Below are 17,513 nucleotides of genomic sequence, written 5' to 3'. Positions count from 1 at the left end.
CAGAATGGATAACCAATAAATTATCAGATTACCATATATGTAGTAGCTTAACTAGTTGAGAAAAAATCATAAAATTTCAGTAAAGATAAACAGATCTGAACACCACAAATACATACCCAACATATAAATTTTAACCTTTAAATAATATCACTTCTACAGGTAGCTGAATGAAAGAAAATAGCAATGTAAAGGCAGAAAAAATTTATGTTTTTTCCTTTTATCACATTTCTTTCATCTAAGGGTCATACAGAAATGATCTTGACGATATCATTTATGCTTATATTGCATTGATTTGAAACCTCAAATAATTTATAATGGTTTTAAATTACTATATATGTCACACGTTTGACACAATTGCAAAAGTTATCGCTTTAAGGAAATTGAACCGAAATATTGAGTGGGGTTAAAAAGTTCATATAGGTTAGGCTGAAATATACGATAACAATGACATTATTTATTGCTACAAGTATGCACAATTTTGCTGTTATAGTTTTGAGCTTTTTTTTTGTTTTTTTTTATCTCGAGATTTAGAACAGAGGCGAATTTTTCATTGTATAGGATGATAAGCAGTGATGAGATCAAAAAAACTTTAAATTTTTAGTAAATTCAAAATTGTAGTGCAAATCGAGTGGTGAGCCAATGATACCAGGTGGCGAGTGTATAGCGTAGCAGGCTACTCCAAGCATTTTGGAATATGTGCCAAGTATGTTAGGGACTGGGCCAGGCGACGCGGAACTATGTGGTACCTTTGCCGGGTACTTGTTTGGAATCCAGTGAACACGCGATAAGTGAAGTTTCGTTAATGCTAATGAAATAAAATAAAATAGGATAAAAATAGAATAATTCAGAAAAATTTGGGCTATATATTTGCACATTTCGATGCGGTCTTTCCCGCGTGTTTACCAAATTCTTAAAAAGTACCCCCTGGCGTTTCGAGATATACACCAGGTGGTGGGAAGTGGTTAGTCCGTCGGAACAAATAAGGTGCAAAACAAACTGAGATTATATACTTGAAGGATCCCAGCCCCCCTTACGTGCCTGAATGAACGCATCCACAATGTCCAAATAAGAAAAAAAACGTTTAGCCAAAAATTAAAAAAGAACTAGAAGCTACTGGCAATTCCAATGTGAATTTAGAAAAGCTCTTATGATGCAGAGATTTCCACAAGATACCTGCAAGATGAGCTTACTTCCTTGAAGACGGGCTGGTTGACAGGAACGTATTCATTTTTTTTTTATTATAATTCGTTTTAACTGACCACAATTAGTAGCTGTTAGCAATTCCGATATGAGGACAAGAAAAGTTTTTTTCTATGCAATGCCCACATTTCTAAAAGATATGTGCAAGATCACCTTGCTTCTTCGAAGATGTTCAAGCTGCCAGGAACGAATTCAGAGGTTTTTTTGTTTGTTTTTTTACAACTAGAAGCTGTTAGCGATTCCCATATGAGGGTAAGTTCATGTACAAACTGGCATAAGCGCATTCAGTTTTTTTTTTTTGAAAAACAAAAACGAACCAGAAACTGTTGATAATCACAATGGGAAGTTAAGAGAAGTTTTGCTTTATTCTAAAAAATAATTCTTTTAATTCTTCGTTGTAATAATTCTAATAATTCTTTCGTTGTAAAAGATAATTCTTTTATAACTGTAAGTACGAGGACCTTTAGTCGGAGGGCTCAGAACCGAATGCTAAATTCCAGTGATTTTACGATTTTCCCTACAATCTGCCTTCCTAGCACTTTTTAAAATTTTCATTTATTTTAATTATATTTGACTTCTCCTGACCGGTTCAAAAGAACGAGAGAAACGAGAAACGAGATATGGTCTCGTTTCTCGAGACGAGTTTCTCACATTAGAAACGAGATTTGATTAAAAATCATGTTCATTTTTAAGAAGAAAAGAAAATCCCTATTAGGAAAAAATGTTCACATGGTAACTTTAACAGCATAAAACTTACGGATGTGTCGGTCGAATGCTGGATCTTCGCATGAAGGGTTCTATTTTCAAGTTCCAACCGTGCTAATCGGCCATGTGCTTCCTGAAGACGTTTCTGGAAATAGAAGAATATATTCAGCTTCAGCCAATATATGAAACAGGAACCAGTAGGGAAAATCTAAGATTTATAAGCAAGACATGAAAACGATTGTCAATAGTAAATAAAAAAAATGGAAATTCTATTTCTCCACTTTCGGTTAGCTTCAATAGTTTTAGCAAAATATACTTTAATGAAGACGAGCAAATTATTTTCTAGATTTCAGTTAAATCACTAACTTAATATACTAACTATAATTTGTTAAATAGTTTTATTTTAAATCGGGATGCAAAAAAGTTCTTCACTTCTGACCAGCTGTTGCGCGTTACGAGAAAAGATTACAAGGGATGGAGGCAAGGCTGTACCCAGAGGGGGGAGATTTGAAACGCTCCCGAAATTTTTTTTTGACTCGTAAAAATGTAACAAAATGAATATAAAAAAAATTTTGTACGCGTTTTTTGAGTTTTTTTTTGTGTAACCCCCCCCCCCCCTCCCCGAAAAAAAAATCTGTGAGTAAAACCCCCCTCCGAAAAAAAATTCTGGGTACGGCCTTTGATGAAGGGACCAAAATAGTTTCAATTTTAGAACATGAGTATCAAGATCTGAGAAAAAGAATTATAGAGCAAAAAATGAAATTAGGAACAACAAAAAAAGAGTGGGTCAAATTCAAACGTAGGGCAGAGTCCAAAAGCAGACAACTGCTTCCTTTTTCGATACCGCAGTACATGCGCTTAAATGAAGGCAAACTCTTATATGAATGAACGGCAAAAAATATTAGAAAACCAATACAATATCCCTAGAATAGCCGTGAGAAGCCTCTGCCTGCTTTATAAATGTAAACATGACAAAATAAAAAAAATATTTTATGGTCAATCTCTTAAGGATCTTAAATCTTCAAAGGATTTTTTAGGATCATTAACGCCAACGGTGAAACATAATTGTCCGGTCATTACCAATATCACACTTTTATTTTGAAATAAATAAAAAAAAAAAAAAAACAGGCAAGAAACGCTGCTTACACCTAAGAAAAAAAATCCAGTATGGACGAAATCCTGTTCTGAACTCGTCCCGTTTTTGTATTTTGAGAGATTTTTCTTATTTGATTTAACCCCATTAAATATATATATATATATATATATATATATATATATATATATATATATATATATATATATATATATATATATATATATATATATATATATATATATATATATATATATATATATATATATATATATATATATATATATATATATATATATATATCCAATAGAAGAAGCGTTTAGGCCCAAATTTCCCATAAACAAATCTTGGGACAAAGAAAATCCTACCCTAGTTACACTTATGGACCATATCCTAGAACGTAAATAAACAAACGTTGAAGCTTATAATCTAGATTAACCTTAAATTTTGTTAAGAAGAGAATTAAAATAGAGAATGATTAATGAAAACAAGTAACCAGGGTTTGGACTGATTATGAGGTGACACTGCTTCGAGCTTTCCCTGACTCGATATGAGTTTGTTCGATCAACTCAGCATGACCCAGATGTTTCCATGACTGATTAAAGAAATAACGAAGATACGAAACTGATGGCGTTCGTACTGATCAGAAAGTGCATTGAGCTTCAAGCTTCCCACAACTAAAACTCAGCCTGAATTTCAACTCGCATTGGCTCGGAAATCTCTCAAAGACTGGCAATGAACAATAGTGGAAAATCAGAAATTCACTACAAAATGGTTGTGACACGCCAATACGTAATATACTAATAACTGAGAAGACTCGAAAACAATTTTACAATGTGATTGATTAAACCCACAAAGTAGTCTCGAGTTTTACCCAATGACCATTTTGCGTGACTTCATTTCATCTGAATCAATAGACTGAATCCTTCAAATACAACAAACTTACTTTTCGTTCTTTCATAAAGTTTTACATTTTTTTTTATAGAACCCAGTAACATTTGTCAAGGAAAAACGACCAAGCGACCCGACTGTGCAAATAACGACGTGTGATTACGGAGAACCCGCTAATATTTCTTAAGGGAAAACGACTAAGTTACGTCGCTATGCAAATTACGTCTGGTACAGAAGTACTTACAATCCCTTCAAGTCCTCCTAGAAATTTCTTAGGAAAACATAACCGATCAAAAGAAGAATAAAAACAGTAAATTTTAACAGTAAATAAAACCAGGAAGCTACTCACTTAATAAAAAAAAAAATAAATAAAACATTGCCAGCTGTAGAAACAGATTTTCTAACTCTACTCCGAATCAGAAGAGAACGACATACTCGGCCTTATAATTTTTTTTTGTGTGTAAGGTGATATGATACTACTACTACTACTGACAACTCACCACAGCACCAAGCCGCCTGAGGTCAACACAGCTACGCACGTTCCTCCTCCATACCAATCTATTCAAAGCCTCCCTTTTTACACCCACCCAGGAAGTTCCATTTCCTTTAAATCTTTCTTTATGACTTCCTTCCACCCCAGACGAGGACGACCTGCTTTCCGTTTAGCCCTAGACGGTTGGTCGAAAAGAACAATCTTCGGCAATCTGTCATCCTCCATCCGCACAACGTGCCCTAGCCATCTCAACCTTTCTTTCATTATAGCCCTAGAGAGCGATATTGAACCACATTTTCGTACAGCCTATTGTTTGAAATACGGTCAGTCATCCGGATACCCAGAACAATCTTTAAGCAATTTTTTTGGAATACATCTAGCAAATCTTCATCCGCTTTTCGAAGCGCCCATGCTTAAGAGCCATATTTGATTACTGTCATCACTGTAGCTTAAAAGGATTCAAACTACGAAAAAACATAGAAAATTGCTATTAAAATTCCAATATACCTGAGATTTCAGGGGGCCTAGTACAAAAAACCCCTATGTGTAGCCTACGCGCTAGCCAGAGGCGTGAGAGGCAAAAGACTAAACAATGGATGGCACTTCCAGAAATGATGAGCAGTGTTTTTTTTTGTCTTTTAGTTATTTTATTTTTCAGTAGGTTGGGCTATAATATAAGTCAATTTTTCTAGTTCACCTTTTTCGTTTTATTTATGTTAGGAGCTCAAATCTTACTTTTTTATTTATTTTACTTTTTACTGTTCTTCCGGACTAAGCGCTCTAATGATCTATGTTCTGCTGATCATAAAATTTCAAAGACCACAAGGTCTAGCCCACCCCTGGGCAAGCCCCTGTATTCATGGTACTGACATTGTCTCAGTTATATTGGAACAAGCCTTCAAAATTACTGGTATTAAATCCCACAAATTTTCAAATAAGACTAGTTATTTGCGATACAATCATAATCAAATACATAGCTACTTCCTCTCACTGGCATTCAACCAGATTATGCTGCTACTGTCTGTGAATAAAGTTACAACAACTATTCTAACCAACGGTTTTCGCTATCCTTTTCTTAGTTTTTTTATTCGGGTCAAAGACAAAAAGTTCACTGTACTTGTAACCTGGAGAAAGATTAAAAATAAACACGGTTTCCTGCAATAAATTTAGTAAAATTTAGTAAAATAAATTTAGACGTTTATAGACAATGGCTACTCTTTCGCCTTCAAGTGAAAAGAAGGGTCCTGGGAGGCAGAAAACAAGAGTCCCTCCAACTAAAAACTAATTTATACAAAAATAAATGCCACAAATGAGGATATGCCACATTGCCAAAAACGCCGTACTATAATTGCCACAAATGAAGCTGTGAGTTTGACTTACGCGGCTCTCACACAACGCAGGTAATTTCCTATACCAACTTCTAAGTGTTTCAACACCTGAACAAGTCCTTCCACTACGCTAACCTAAAAATTGATAAAAATAATCATAATCTGTGTTTAAATTCATCACAATCATGATAAGCAAGCTATTGAAAAAAATAAAAGTGCGGAATGAAAATAGAGATTCAAGCTCCGATCAAGGGCAAGGCCATACCTGGGGGGGGGCTTAAGGGCGTTTGACCCCTCCCCCCTCCTAACAAAAACTTTTGTGCGACTCGTCAAAACGTAAAAAATGAATATAAACCGATCTTTGATGCGTTTTTCAAAGTTTTATTTTAGTACCCCCCCCCCCATGGAAAAATTCTTTTGTAATGGATACGTCCCTGTCAAGGGCTAAGGTCTTTCTAGAAAACGATCGAATCACTAATCCAGAAATTCTATTTTGTTGCTGCAACTGAATTTTGACAAAAAAAAATTCACAAAAATACCAGAATTTCACAAAAAATACCAGAATTTCACAAAAAAATTTCACAAAAAATACCAGATATGTCGGTCACATATGCATATGTGACTGAAATATCTGGTATTTTTTGTGAAATTCTGTCACTCTTTGTGAAACACTGTCTATTATAAGGGTTTTATCCCTATACGAAATTTTATTTATTGTCATGGAAAGTCAGTATGGTCCTTGAAATTACGAAATTACGCTCCGTAAGATTACGTAAATTTCCGTTAAGTCTTAAATCATGCTAGTGTGAAAGGTTCTATCGCGTAGTGTAAAAAAATCATTAAATTGAAAAGGGGCCTAGAAGTTCTAAACTAAAATAAAATGTGTCCTTTGGGATATCCTGCACGCAAAGAGAAAAAGAGATATTCAGGTATAAGGCCGTATCCATTTTTTTTTGGGGGGGGGGTGGAATTTTTTCAGGGGGTGGGGGATGGCTACAAAATAAATTTAAAAAACGCACCACAGATTTATTTATATGCATTTTTATTAATTTCTCACAAGTCGGACAACGGGGGCTGAGGAAGGGGGGCTCCATTCCGGTAGCTCCCCTTCAAACTGAATTCGGCCTCTGATACTGTCCTATACTTCCATGTTAAAAAGTGTGCATTAACTCCATTGGTTTATTTTGACGGTGTTTTTTTTTTATTAATCAATTCTTTGCTTGTTCATAAGTAAACCCTTTTTTTTTACTGTGATTCTGGTCCGTTGGACTTACATTTATTGACCTCTGCTAATATATAAAGCAAGCACATACGCTGGTATTTCTGTTTTTTTTTCGGGGGGGGGGGGGTATGATTAATCAGAGCTTTTGAAAACCTAAGGCCATTCGATACATTAAATCATTTGCAAGCCTCAGCGTCGGCTGACCGTAATCAAAGAAAAATTGCCCATAGCGAATTTTTCCATTACCACAGGGAACTCCCAAAGCTTCCAAATTACTCAAATGATATATCTTTAAAATTCTGAAAAAAACTGAAAGGGGATCTTGAGTGTGCCAACAGTTCGAAAAACTGACAAGAGGCTAGTTTAAAATATAAAATATATAATCTTCAATTAATTGTTGTGCAGTTATAATTAATTTGAGCATTCAATTATGAATAGTTTGGCCGCAAAAACTATAGGAGTTTATGATGGGCGAGATGAGTTGATCCTTTAAGGCAGTGATTCTCAAACTGTGGTATGCACACCCCTTGGGGGTACGCAACATTTTTAGGGGGTACGTGGCCAGCCAACAAAAAATAAAACAACCCTTTAACGCTATGACTGGCAATTTTATTTATATTTTAGCTAATGTTTACTTAGTACCGGTGACTGAGAAGGGGTACCTAAAATTTTCTGTGGGTAAAGAGGGGTACAGTGTCTAAACAAATTTGAGAACCACTACTTAAAGGTGTCTCATCGCTTCAAACTATACTTTTTTATAATAAAAAAAAAAAAGTCAAATAACATAACCACAAGAACAAGGCATGCGTATGTCAAATTGCGCATTAGACATACTGTTTTACTATTTTAATTTTTACTATTTACTTTTTACAATTTACTTTTTTTTAATTAAATAGTAAACTGTTAAAACTATTTAATTTACTATTTAATTTTTACTATTTAATTTGTTTACTATTTTACAAAAATTAATAATTAATTTTTACTATTGCGTATGTCTAAGTTCTATTTTGAAATTGGATTTTTGAAAAAAAAAAATGTAGCAATATTTCTATTTAAAAATATTACGTATACCACTAGGTTAAATTGTCTAAAATACGAAATGCCAAAATATTTAACAATATCAAGGATTTGGGGGACAGGCCTCAAGGCCCTTTTTCCCTAAGTACGTGCCTGATATAAAATACAAGTAACTACAAAGATGAAAAGATCTTAATATCCTTACACAAATCTAAGATGTGTAGGCTACGGTTCATAAAGAGATGTTAATTGAACATGTCTTCCTGGATGTGGGCCTTATTTCATGCCTCAAAAAAGTTAATTCATAGATACCTCTTGGTGTGGAAACAGGACTTTGTGCATTGTAAGGGTTAGAAATGGAATTGCTTTGAACCTCTTATTTCGAAGTACTCCTCGATCTATTGACATTTTAAGGCATTTTTAAATTTTTCATGAAATAGCCTGATTTTTTAAATCCTCTTCCCCCCCAGCACTACACCCTTCTAAATATAAACAATAAACGTAAAGCCAGACATAATAAGATTTATCCCATGCATACCTGGATATTGAGTTTAAGTGACACATAGCAAAGTTTTGAGGTTATGATTCTCTGCAATGGAAGAAAATGTACTTTTTAATGATGCTAAAGTCACACGAAACTGAATATGTCAAAATTCGTGATATTCGGATCAGAATGTTTGTCAAAATGGACTCCTTCAAATTTTTTACATAATCATAAGCCAATAGCAAAGGCAAAATAAGAGCCTGGTGGGCAACATTTAGTCAGTATGTTTACATGTTAGTGAATTATGCGTCAGGGAATTTCTAGTGTATTTGCTTGGAAAGCTGTGGAAGCCACAATTTGGGCGATAATTTTGGGCCCTAAATCTTCAAGGAAATGATAAGCCCGTATCGGTTTTAAGTCCCAGTCAGGGCCAAAGCCAAGATTTTAATTTGTGTGTGAGGGGGAGGGTTACCAAAAAGATTTTTGTTCGAAGGGATGCCAAAAAAGCGAAGAAGGACTTGACGAAAACAATAAGAATTCCAAATAGGGATAGGTCCTTTTATTAGACAGTGAAACGAAAATATAAAACAAAGACTCTATAAGAGCCTATTATAGAGTCTTTGTTTTATATTTTCGTTTCACTGTCTAATAAAAGGACCTATCCCTATTTGTAATTCTTATTGTTTTCGTCATAGAAAAGGCAGTGTGGTCATGGAGAATAATAGGAAGGACTTGATCCCCCGTGAACTTTGTCTAATGGTGCAAAATAAGTTTTTTTACTACCTGTATTCCAACTGACCAACTTAATTGTATGACCAACTTGAGACAATTTTTGCATTTTTTAAGATAAGTTTCCTGGTTATGCAATAGTAAAAATGTACTATTGGTCAGGGCCACATCCAAGAATTTTTTTCTGGGAAAGGGCCTTAAAAGAGAATTTTATTCAAGAAGCGGGGGTGGGGGCAGTTAAGGGTCTTTTACATGCACTTTAAGACCAATGTATAAATCCGAAAAATATTTCGGAGAAAAACTTTGGGGAATGGGTTTCAAAACTGGTAATAAACGCTCCTCCCGGATACGGCCATGTTCCCACTAACTATCATTCCTTCTTAGGTCCACGTAATTTAATGACATTTTAGGGCAATGGGTAAGAAATGACCTAGAAATAAAAGTTAAATTTCAAATGATATTTATGTCTGCCCTCGTACATCCCGCCACATGGTGGAACACCACATATACCACACAGTTCCACCACGCTTGGCATTGTTTCCATACACTTGCTCTGTGATTGGCAAACTTACACCACGCTTGACACGCGCCACCTGGCGTACGTTATTTCTGAATATGGGCGCCCCCTCGTTAGTAAGGAAAAACCCGAAAGAAAATTATGGCACCAGTAATATTCATGATATTTTGGGTGGGGAGTAAAACCCCCTAGAGAACGTGCTTGGTCCGCACAAACGTACACATTTTCAATCTTTTGATATGAAAATCGCTTTAATAATTAAATCCATTAAAAAGAATTCCAAGCACTCCTGTAAAATTTAACGAACAACACGAACTTCAGTATTAATTGCAGAAGTCAATGGGTCGCCCGTTCTCTGCTATCAGGTGTACGTGTTGGAGGTCAACTTGTTTCGCCGCCCTGTGACTCTCCCAAGAACAAATGCAACCCTTCCACAGAGCAAGGTGTGCGCCATTGGGTATACATAATTTTGGAAGTGCAGAATCCCTCGAAGCCCGCAGTAATAGTTTACATAACACTCATTAAATTTATACCAAACTAGAAAACAAGTCAACATATATTAGCTTATGTAAATGATTGGAAACCAAAAAGGAATAATAAGGGGTCGTCCACTTTCAAAAAATCATGTCTACCACGTGGCGAGAGCTGCGCTTAGCTGAAGCGCTCAGTCATGGCACATGAAGGTACGACAAGGGGGAAGAGTTCCATACATCACGAGAAGTATACAGCGATACAAGTGGTTCTCCAAGATATACACAAGATAGTGGAGTTTGTAGCCCCTAGGAGATAAGTGCTAAACGTTTTACGGGAGTCTGTCAGTACACCACCTTCCAAAAAGAGGTTGCACCTTAAAAAATCTAATTTCCGCTTTTTAATCTGAGATTAATTCATAATAGACAGCCTTTGATTCAAGTATAGTTTACGGTTATTTGACTTTCATATATAATACTAATTGTCTGACCGTTACGCATCTTTACTACTGCTATTTATAATCTAAAATGTTTTCAAATCATATTTGTACACTTGTAAATGAGATTTTCTTTTATAGATACCTTAACCTTAAAACTATCCAAACTTGAATTCTAATTAATGCAAATATACCATGGACAGCGGCAAGGGGGGGGGGGAGCCCCCCCCCCAGGAAATTTGGAACTATAAAGTAATTAGAAGGAAACCAAAGGAGGGATAGCAGAATAGGGAAAAACCATGGAAAAATGTTTTCTACCCCCTTGTTGGCTGCCTGCCAATAGATTTTGACCCATAATAAGGACAATATAAGTGCTAATTTGTGACTGAGTAACCCTTAACCAGTTTTTACAAACATTTTTTCTATATGATTTGGTTGGAGCAAAAAAAAATAATCAAATTCTTCATAGTAATGAATGGTAAGTAAATAACGATCCTTGTCCATAACGAAAGTATAAGAGCCTAACTATTGACAACATTCCGTCAAAGAATCAGCTTTTTATGGTGATCCTAAATATGAATTTGTTTATTAGTAATTAGTTCAGTTATTAGAATACAAAGAAGTTCGTATAATTATAGAAAACACAAGGAAAACAACTTAATAAGGGACAATTTCGGTAAGAATATGCCGTCAACTTTTGCTTGCATTGCAAGAGTGCCCATGAGCTGAAATATGAAGCCACTATAATAAGAATTGTTTCCACTGAACGGAATACTGGGAATTTCTGCATTTTCCCCCTTTTAAAAACGATCAGAAATTAAATTTTAAAAAAAGACAAGTTTTTTCAACTGCAAGAAAGGAGCAACATCAAAACTTTAAACGAACAGAGATTATAACGTATATGAAAGGAGTTGCCCCTTCCGCAAGATCTTGCTTTTTACGCTAAAGTTTTGACTTTTTGTCCAAATTCTTTACGAACGATTCCTGAAACACAATAGCCGTTTAATTAGAACAAGCTTTGTTTTAAAATTCTATAAAAAAAAACTTTGACATAAAGAGCGAGGTCTTGAGCAGGAGGCACTCTCTTTCATATATGTAATAATTTCAGTTCGTTTTAAGGTTTGAGGTTGCTCCTCACTTTCAGTTGAAAAACTTGTTTTTTCTTTTTTTTATTTAATTACTTACAGATAGTATTTGTTAATGGGAAACATAAGTTTTCTAAAGAAAAGTAAGAGCCTCATTGAACCAAAACTGAGCAGAAATAAAGTCAAATAATCTTCGAAGTAAAAATTATAGTCTAATAGAAAAAAATTAAAAGGATAAAAAATGTTTTTTATATGAAAAAGACTATGTCAATAAAAAATGAACGGAAATTAATATAAAAAAATTCCACAAAACAAGTGTGTCAAAGAATAGTTAACAGCCTCATTAAGTCAAAAATGAGTAGAGATAAATTCATATAATTTTCCAAGCGTAAAACTACAGCAAATCACCATAAATAGATGAATTAAACCCAAAACCAACTTAAATTACAACAAATAACCTATTCAAACTCAAAATAGCAACAATTAGCATCAGTAGGGCTGACAACCCCCACACCTCCTCAAGACTAGAACATAATTTGCGCTTTATTGAAAACAAAATACATTTTAAATGTTTTCACTTTTTTGACTTTAACAAATACAGAAGCATTGAGACTATAAGGAATGTTTACCAAACTGACAATACACGGTTATTTGTTTTTGTTTTTTTTAAGTAAAGTGCAAATTATTTTCTGGTCTGAAGAAGACATGGGTGTTGTCACCCATACTCCTTTTACTTTTTGCTTGTTTTGAGTTTGACTAGGCTATCTATCGTAATTTCAGTTAGTTTTGGGTTTGATTTATTTGTTAATGGTGATTTGTGGTAGTTTTACACTTGGAAGATAAGAAAAACAAACTCGTAGAATTTGACAACGCTTTTGTCCGTAAAAATTTAAACAATTTAAAATGTGTTGGTTCCCAAAACCAATTATCCTTTCAAAGGGTAGCTAAACCTTCTTAAACTTTTTTGTGCCACATGTTTTAGCTTCATTTTGATGATTGTTCGCCTATATTTTTTTTTCTACTTACTTTTGATTTGGAAGTTATGCTAGATAATGCGTATTCTGTTAAATAATACGCAGGCTATATACTTTGCAAAACAAACGAAATCAAAAGTACTTTCAGCGTCGCTTCAACGTGGAGGGGAAATGACAACAGGGTGATGTTACAAATGACTTTTATAATAAGAAAATAATAATCGAAGTAAGGATTAATTTCAGATATAAGCATCCTGGACCCAAAGCTCTTCTTTTTTCTATATTATTTCCAAATTGGTTTCCACCAGCCAACAATATTGTACTTTTATTAATATCTAACTCTACTCTGGCTAAGCACGCTGAATCTATTTATCTGTAAATTCAAAGCTATAAAAAGAGCTGACGCATTTGTAGTAGTCTTAATGTAAGTGTTTGGGAAAATGATAGGCGTGGAGGGGGGTGGGGTATTGTTGCCCTCCAATCACTTTCGACTATTTGAAAGGGCATTGGACCTCTCAATTTCCAATCCAATGAGCGTGTTAGTATTACTATTTATTTTTCCTAGGGGTGGTTTGGTCCCAATGGTCCTAGAAGATTGGAAGTGGGATTATTTGAACGGAAATTAAAAGGGCTCTACTGCCCTTTTTAAGTGAACAAAAAGATTGGATGGTAAATACTCTCCCTCCCACGCCCCTTTTCCCTAACGTCATCTGACAAGAATTTCCTTGAATACCATACCAGTTTAGTACCATATACCATAGAGTACCATACTATACAGTACCATATATACATACTATACAGTACCATATATACAGTACCATACATCAAGAATAGCGTCAAGGCATAGCCTACCTAATACGGTGGCCTCAATTAAAGAAAATTTAGAGGGGCCAAATGTATTTTTCAAAGTCTAAGGAGGAAGAGGGCAAATTTGTCATTTTTTCCATTCTTCGAATGAAAATACCCAAAAAAGGGGGGAGGGGGAATCTAGGGGGCCCCTGAACGCCCCCCCCCGATATGACGCCACTAGCCTAATATCTACCCCCTTTCTTAAATATTATAGTATAGGTCAGTTGGACATCTGTATTATATACCTTCTGTCTTTGGTTCCGATTATCATTACAGAGTTCAATACAAACAATATACTGGGTAAGACAAAGAGAGTTTATTGAATTTGGTGCATCCCTTTTCTGATTATATTTGCCGATTGGGATTAAATGTTTGCTGAGGGAGGTAATCAGACAAATCCTAAGGCAAAGTGATTAAATACAGTTACACATAATTCCAATCTCAAAATTACATACTCCTTTGTAATTACAAGACAATTCAAGGAATTGCAAGCAAAGGATGGCGGAACGCTTTGAGCTGAATTGGATGATTTCAGACTTGTCCGTTGTTCCACGGTGGACAAACTTCAGCCCATGGACCATTTGCCGAGTGGGAACGATCTTACTACGTCACAGTAGCCTACAGTTTGCCCCCGTTGCTGAACTAAACACTATACATTCGAATTTTCAGATTCGCTTCAGTTTCGCTACATTCAAGCATCTGTCTCATAATGCGTGGGTAGGCTATACTTATACAGGACAACAGTTGGTCCATAAAACCCGTTTAAAAAATAAAAAAAACAAATTTTTGTACACAGCCCAGAGCTGTGTCCAGGAATTAGAGAAGGAGGGGGACCTGGGATTGCAGCTATACCAGAAGCGACCCTGAAAATACAATAAATAAAAAATAATGACGTAAGAAAGTGAAGGGGGGGGTACCAACTTTGAGAAATTACGTAGACTAGGTGGCACGTGGCAAAAGTATGCCAAGCATGGTAGAACTGTATTAAGCGTTGCAGGGACTGTGCTACGCGTGGCGGAACTGTGCAGCACTCATGACGCTTCGACAAGTAACCAGGTGACGGAAAGTTTGGGATTCCTCGGGATTAAGAATAAGCTACTCTGTTACACACCACTTTTAAAGTTTAAACTTGAAATATTAATCAAAATTATGTTCTTTACCATATTGAATCTTTTTCCTGTAGGCTACTGTACTATATTCCAATCCTGTATGTATTTTCTGTTTAAAAATAATAACAAGAATAATTAATGAAGTGTGTCAGCATTTATTTTATCTATACGAAGAGAAATTGTCTTTTATTCAGAATTAAATTAAAAAAACAAGTTGTTTCAACTGAAAGCAGGGAGCAACATTAAAGCTTAAAACGAACAGAAATTATTTCGCATTTGAGGGGTCTGTTCCCTCCTCAATACCCCACTCTTCACGCTAAAGTTTTTTAGTACTTTTAAAAAGCTTCTAATTCTAATTAAACGGCCATTGTGTTTCAGGAGTCGTTCTTAAAGAATTGGAACAAAAAGTCAGACTTTAGCGTAAAGACTGGGATGTTAAGGAGGGGGTACTTCCCCTCATATACGGGATAATCTCTGTTTGTTTAAGTTTTAATGTTGCTCCTTACTTTCAGTTGAGAAAAACTTTTTTTTAAAGTTAATTTCTGATCGTTTTCAAATAATGCCGGGAAACCCGCCTCTCCCTCCATGGAGATCCCTCCCCACGATGAATTCCTCTGTCAAAAGTTCCTCCTGCGTAAAATACCTCCTCTAGCAATTTCTATCACGGATAATTTCATTTTCACTAAAAATTGCTACCCCTCCGGAAAATTTCTTGTGGGTGATTCTGCCTGAAAAATTCTCCTTAAAATACTTTCATTTGAAAAAAGGACTTTTAGTTCCTGATCATTTTTTAAATCATGCCGGGTAACCTCCATCCTCCGTGGAAAAGTTTTCCCAGAACCCCTCTCCCCAATGGAAAGTTTCTCCCGCAGGAAATTCACCACAGAGTTTCTCCCCTGAACCCCCTCCCCCGCGAAAAAAAATCCCCGGAGAATTTCAATCCTGCAAAAAAATCCCCCAGACAATTCCTCCGGAACATCTCCACATGTAACATTGAGTCGCCAAAGAGGCAACAAGACAAATAAAAAGAATTTCGTAAAGAGATCCTGAAAAAATCCCCCCTGGAAAGTAAACCCCCATGGAAAACTCTCCGCGGGAAAATCCTCCTCCCAAAAAAATGTGTGTTTACTTCCCAGTAATAGATTCAAAATGTAAACAAAGGGCGAGTTTCATCACTTACAGCCTTTTCCCCAGGGGGGTTGGAAGGTCATACCCTAACATTTTTTAGTCACTTAAAAGAGGGCACAGGAACTTTGAATTCCTGTTCGAATGAGCACTCTCCCGATCTTCTAGGAACATTTGTTCAATACGATTAAACATGGGGAAAACAAAAAAAAACCGCCAAAAAAAACAAAAAAACAAAGCAAAACTAAAGCAAATAAATAAACAGGCGTTCATGATCTTTCTTCTGGTAAAAAAAAAAAAAATACAAATTCCACATTTTTGCAGATAGGAGCTTGAAACCTCTGTAGTAGGGTTATCTGATATGCTGAATCTGATGGTGTGACTTTCACTAAGATCACTTGACTTTTTGTGGGCGTTTCTTCTATTTTTCAAAAATCAGGCAAATCTTCTCAGGCTCGAAGCTTTTGATGGGTAACCTTAAACTTCATGAATTTTGTATAACTAGAATCAGCATAAAAAGCCAACTCATTTGATATATCTTATGTTATCAAAATTCCGTTTTTTAGGGTTTTGTTTACTATTGGGCCAAGTTGGTCCTTGCTTACTTTGCTTACTTGCTGGCTTACTTGCTCACATTGCCACGAACTGTTTGATTCGCTATTAATTCGCTATTCGAATTCTATTTCACCACAGACTTCCCCTTCCAAGATAAATGCGACCATCCCTCGGCCCAAGAAACGATATTTGAAAGTTTCAAGCTTATTGGAGAGGCAAGATCAAGTATGTGCGTCTTTTTTTTACTTGCTCTTTTTATGAAAACACAAACATTTTAAAACACAAAAAATAATACATGAAAACATGTAAATCCTTTCTTGGAACCAATTAGGGAGAGACGTCCCCCTCCCCCGCCACTCGCTAGATTAAAAATAAAATACCATTTTTGGTATTTTCAGAAAATACTTTTTTTTAAATATCTCCATTTAGAAAAAAATAAACACCCCCAATAAATTTGAAAGCAAATTTTGACCTCCCTCCCAAAAATTTTGTGAATTGGCACCCACGGATACGGGTCATGGTAATGAATTCGGAGTAAAACGACAGTTCGTTAGAATTTTCACCTGTTATTCGTACCGATTATGTTTTTCAACCCGTAATGAAGCACAGCTGTCTCAGTAACAAAAAAGAAGATTTAGGAAGATTTAACAAAAAAGAAGATTTAGGAAAGCCCATAGTTTGATGAGGAATATAGCGAATGGTTTACCACTAAATTTTTCGAGTCAAAATACTTAAAAGAAAAAATAATCAAGTCTTAATACTAAAACCTACTAAAAAAAAATGTTTTATGACTATCTAGCTGAATCATCTAATAAAACTTTGCAACTAACTAAATTCATGTTCTACTATCAAGTAGTGGAAGGGGGGGGGTCTTCGGTTTCATCACCTCCCGAAGTCTTTTTACACAATTTCATATGATGTCATGTATTTTTAGAATAAAGATTACTTTTTTCAGTTTTTACAACCCCCTCCTCCGAAAGAAACATTGGGCCCTTGAAATAAATTCCTGCGCTAATTCCTATCAACAATTCGGTAACCAGTTCATCGTAGAATTACTAGATGCCTGGTATACCAAACCACATATATAATATTGTACATACACCCGAAAACGCACCGAATCTGCAATTTTTCAGAAACAAAAAGTTTTTAAATTGAGCTAGTTTGAAGAATTCAATAGGCAACAACCCCCAAAAAGCACTAAATTGGTGCAAATATTCCCCATCTGGCAAC

General features: G+C 35.4%; 1 protein-coding gene across 1 annotated transcript in view; it reads right to left on the bottom strand.

Annotated features, from left to right (window-relative positions):
• Positions 1-1,888: 1,888 nt before the first annotated feature.
• The window catches only part of LOC148947356 (uncharacterized), a 273,633-nt gene continuing 258,008 nt past the window's right edge, over positions 1,889-17,513 (bottom strand). Inside the window, exon 7 of the mRNA XM_089095775.1 lies at positions 1,889-2,050. Within this exon, the coding sequence (XP_088951901.1) occupies positions 1,889-2,050 (162 nt within the window). The remainder of the gene's footprint in view (positions 2,051-17,513) is intronic.

Source organism: Artemia sp. Qi Xiang Cuo, chromosome 10 (assembly GCF_049724085.1).
Source record: "Artemia sp. Qi Xiang Cuo chromosome 10, ASM4972408v1, whole genome shotgun sequence".
Classification (NCBI taxonomy): Eukaryota; Metazoa; Arthropoda; class Branchiopoda; order Anostraca; family Artemiidae; genus Artemia; species Artemia sp. Qi Xiang Cuo.
Note: the sequence above shows the minus strand (reverse complement) of the source record. Positions and strands in the feature narration are given on the sequence as shown.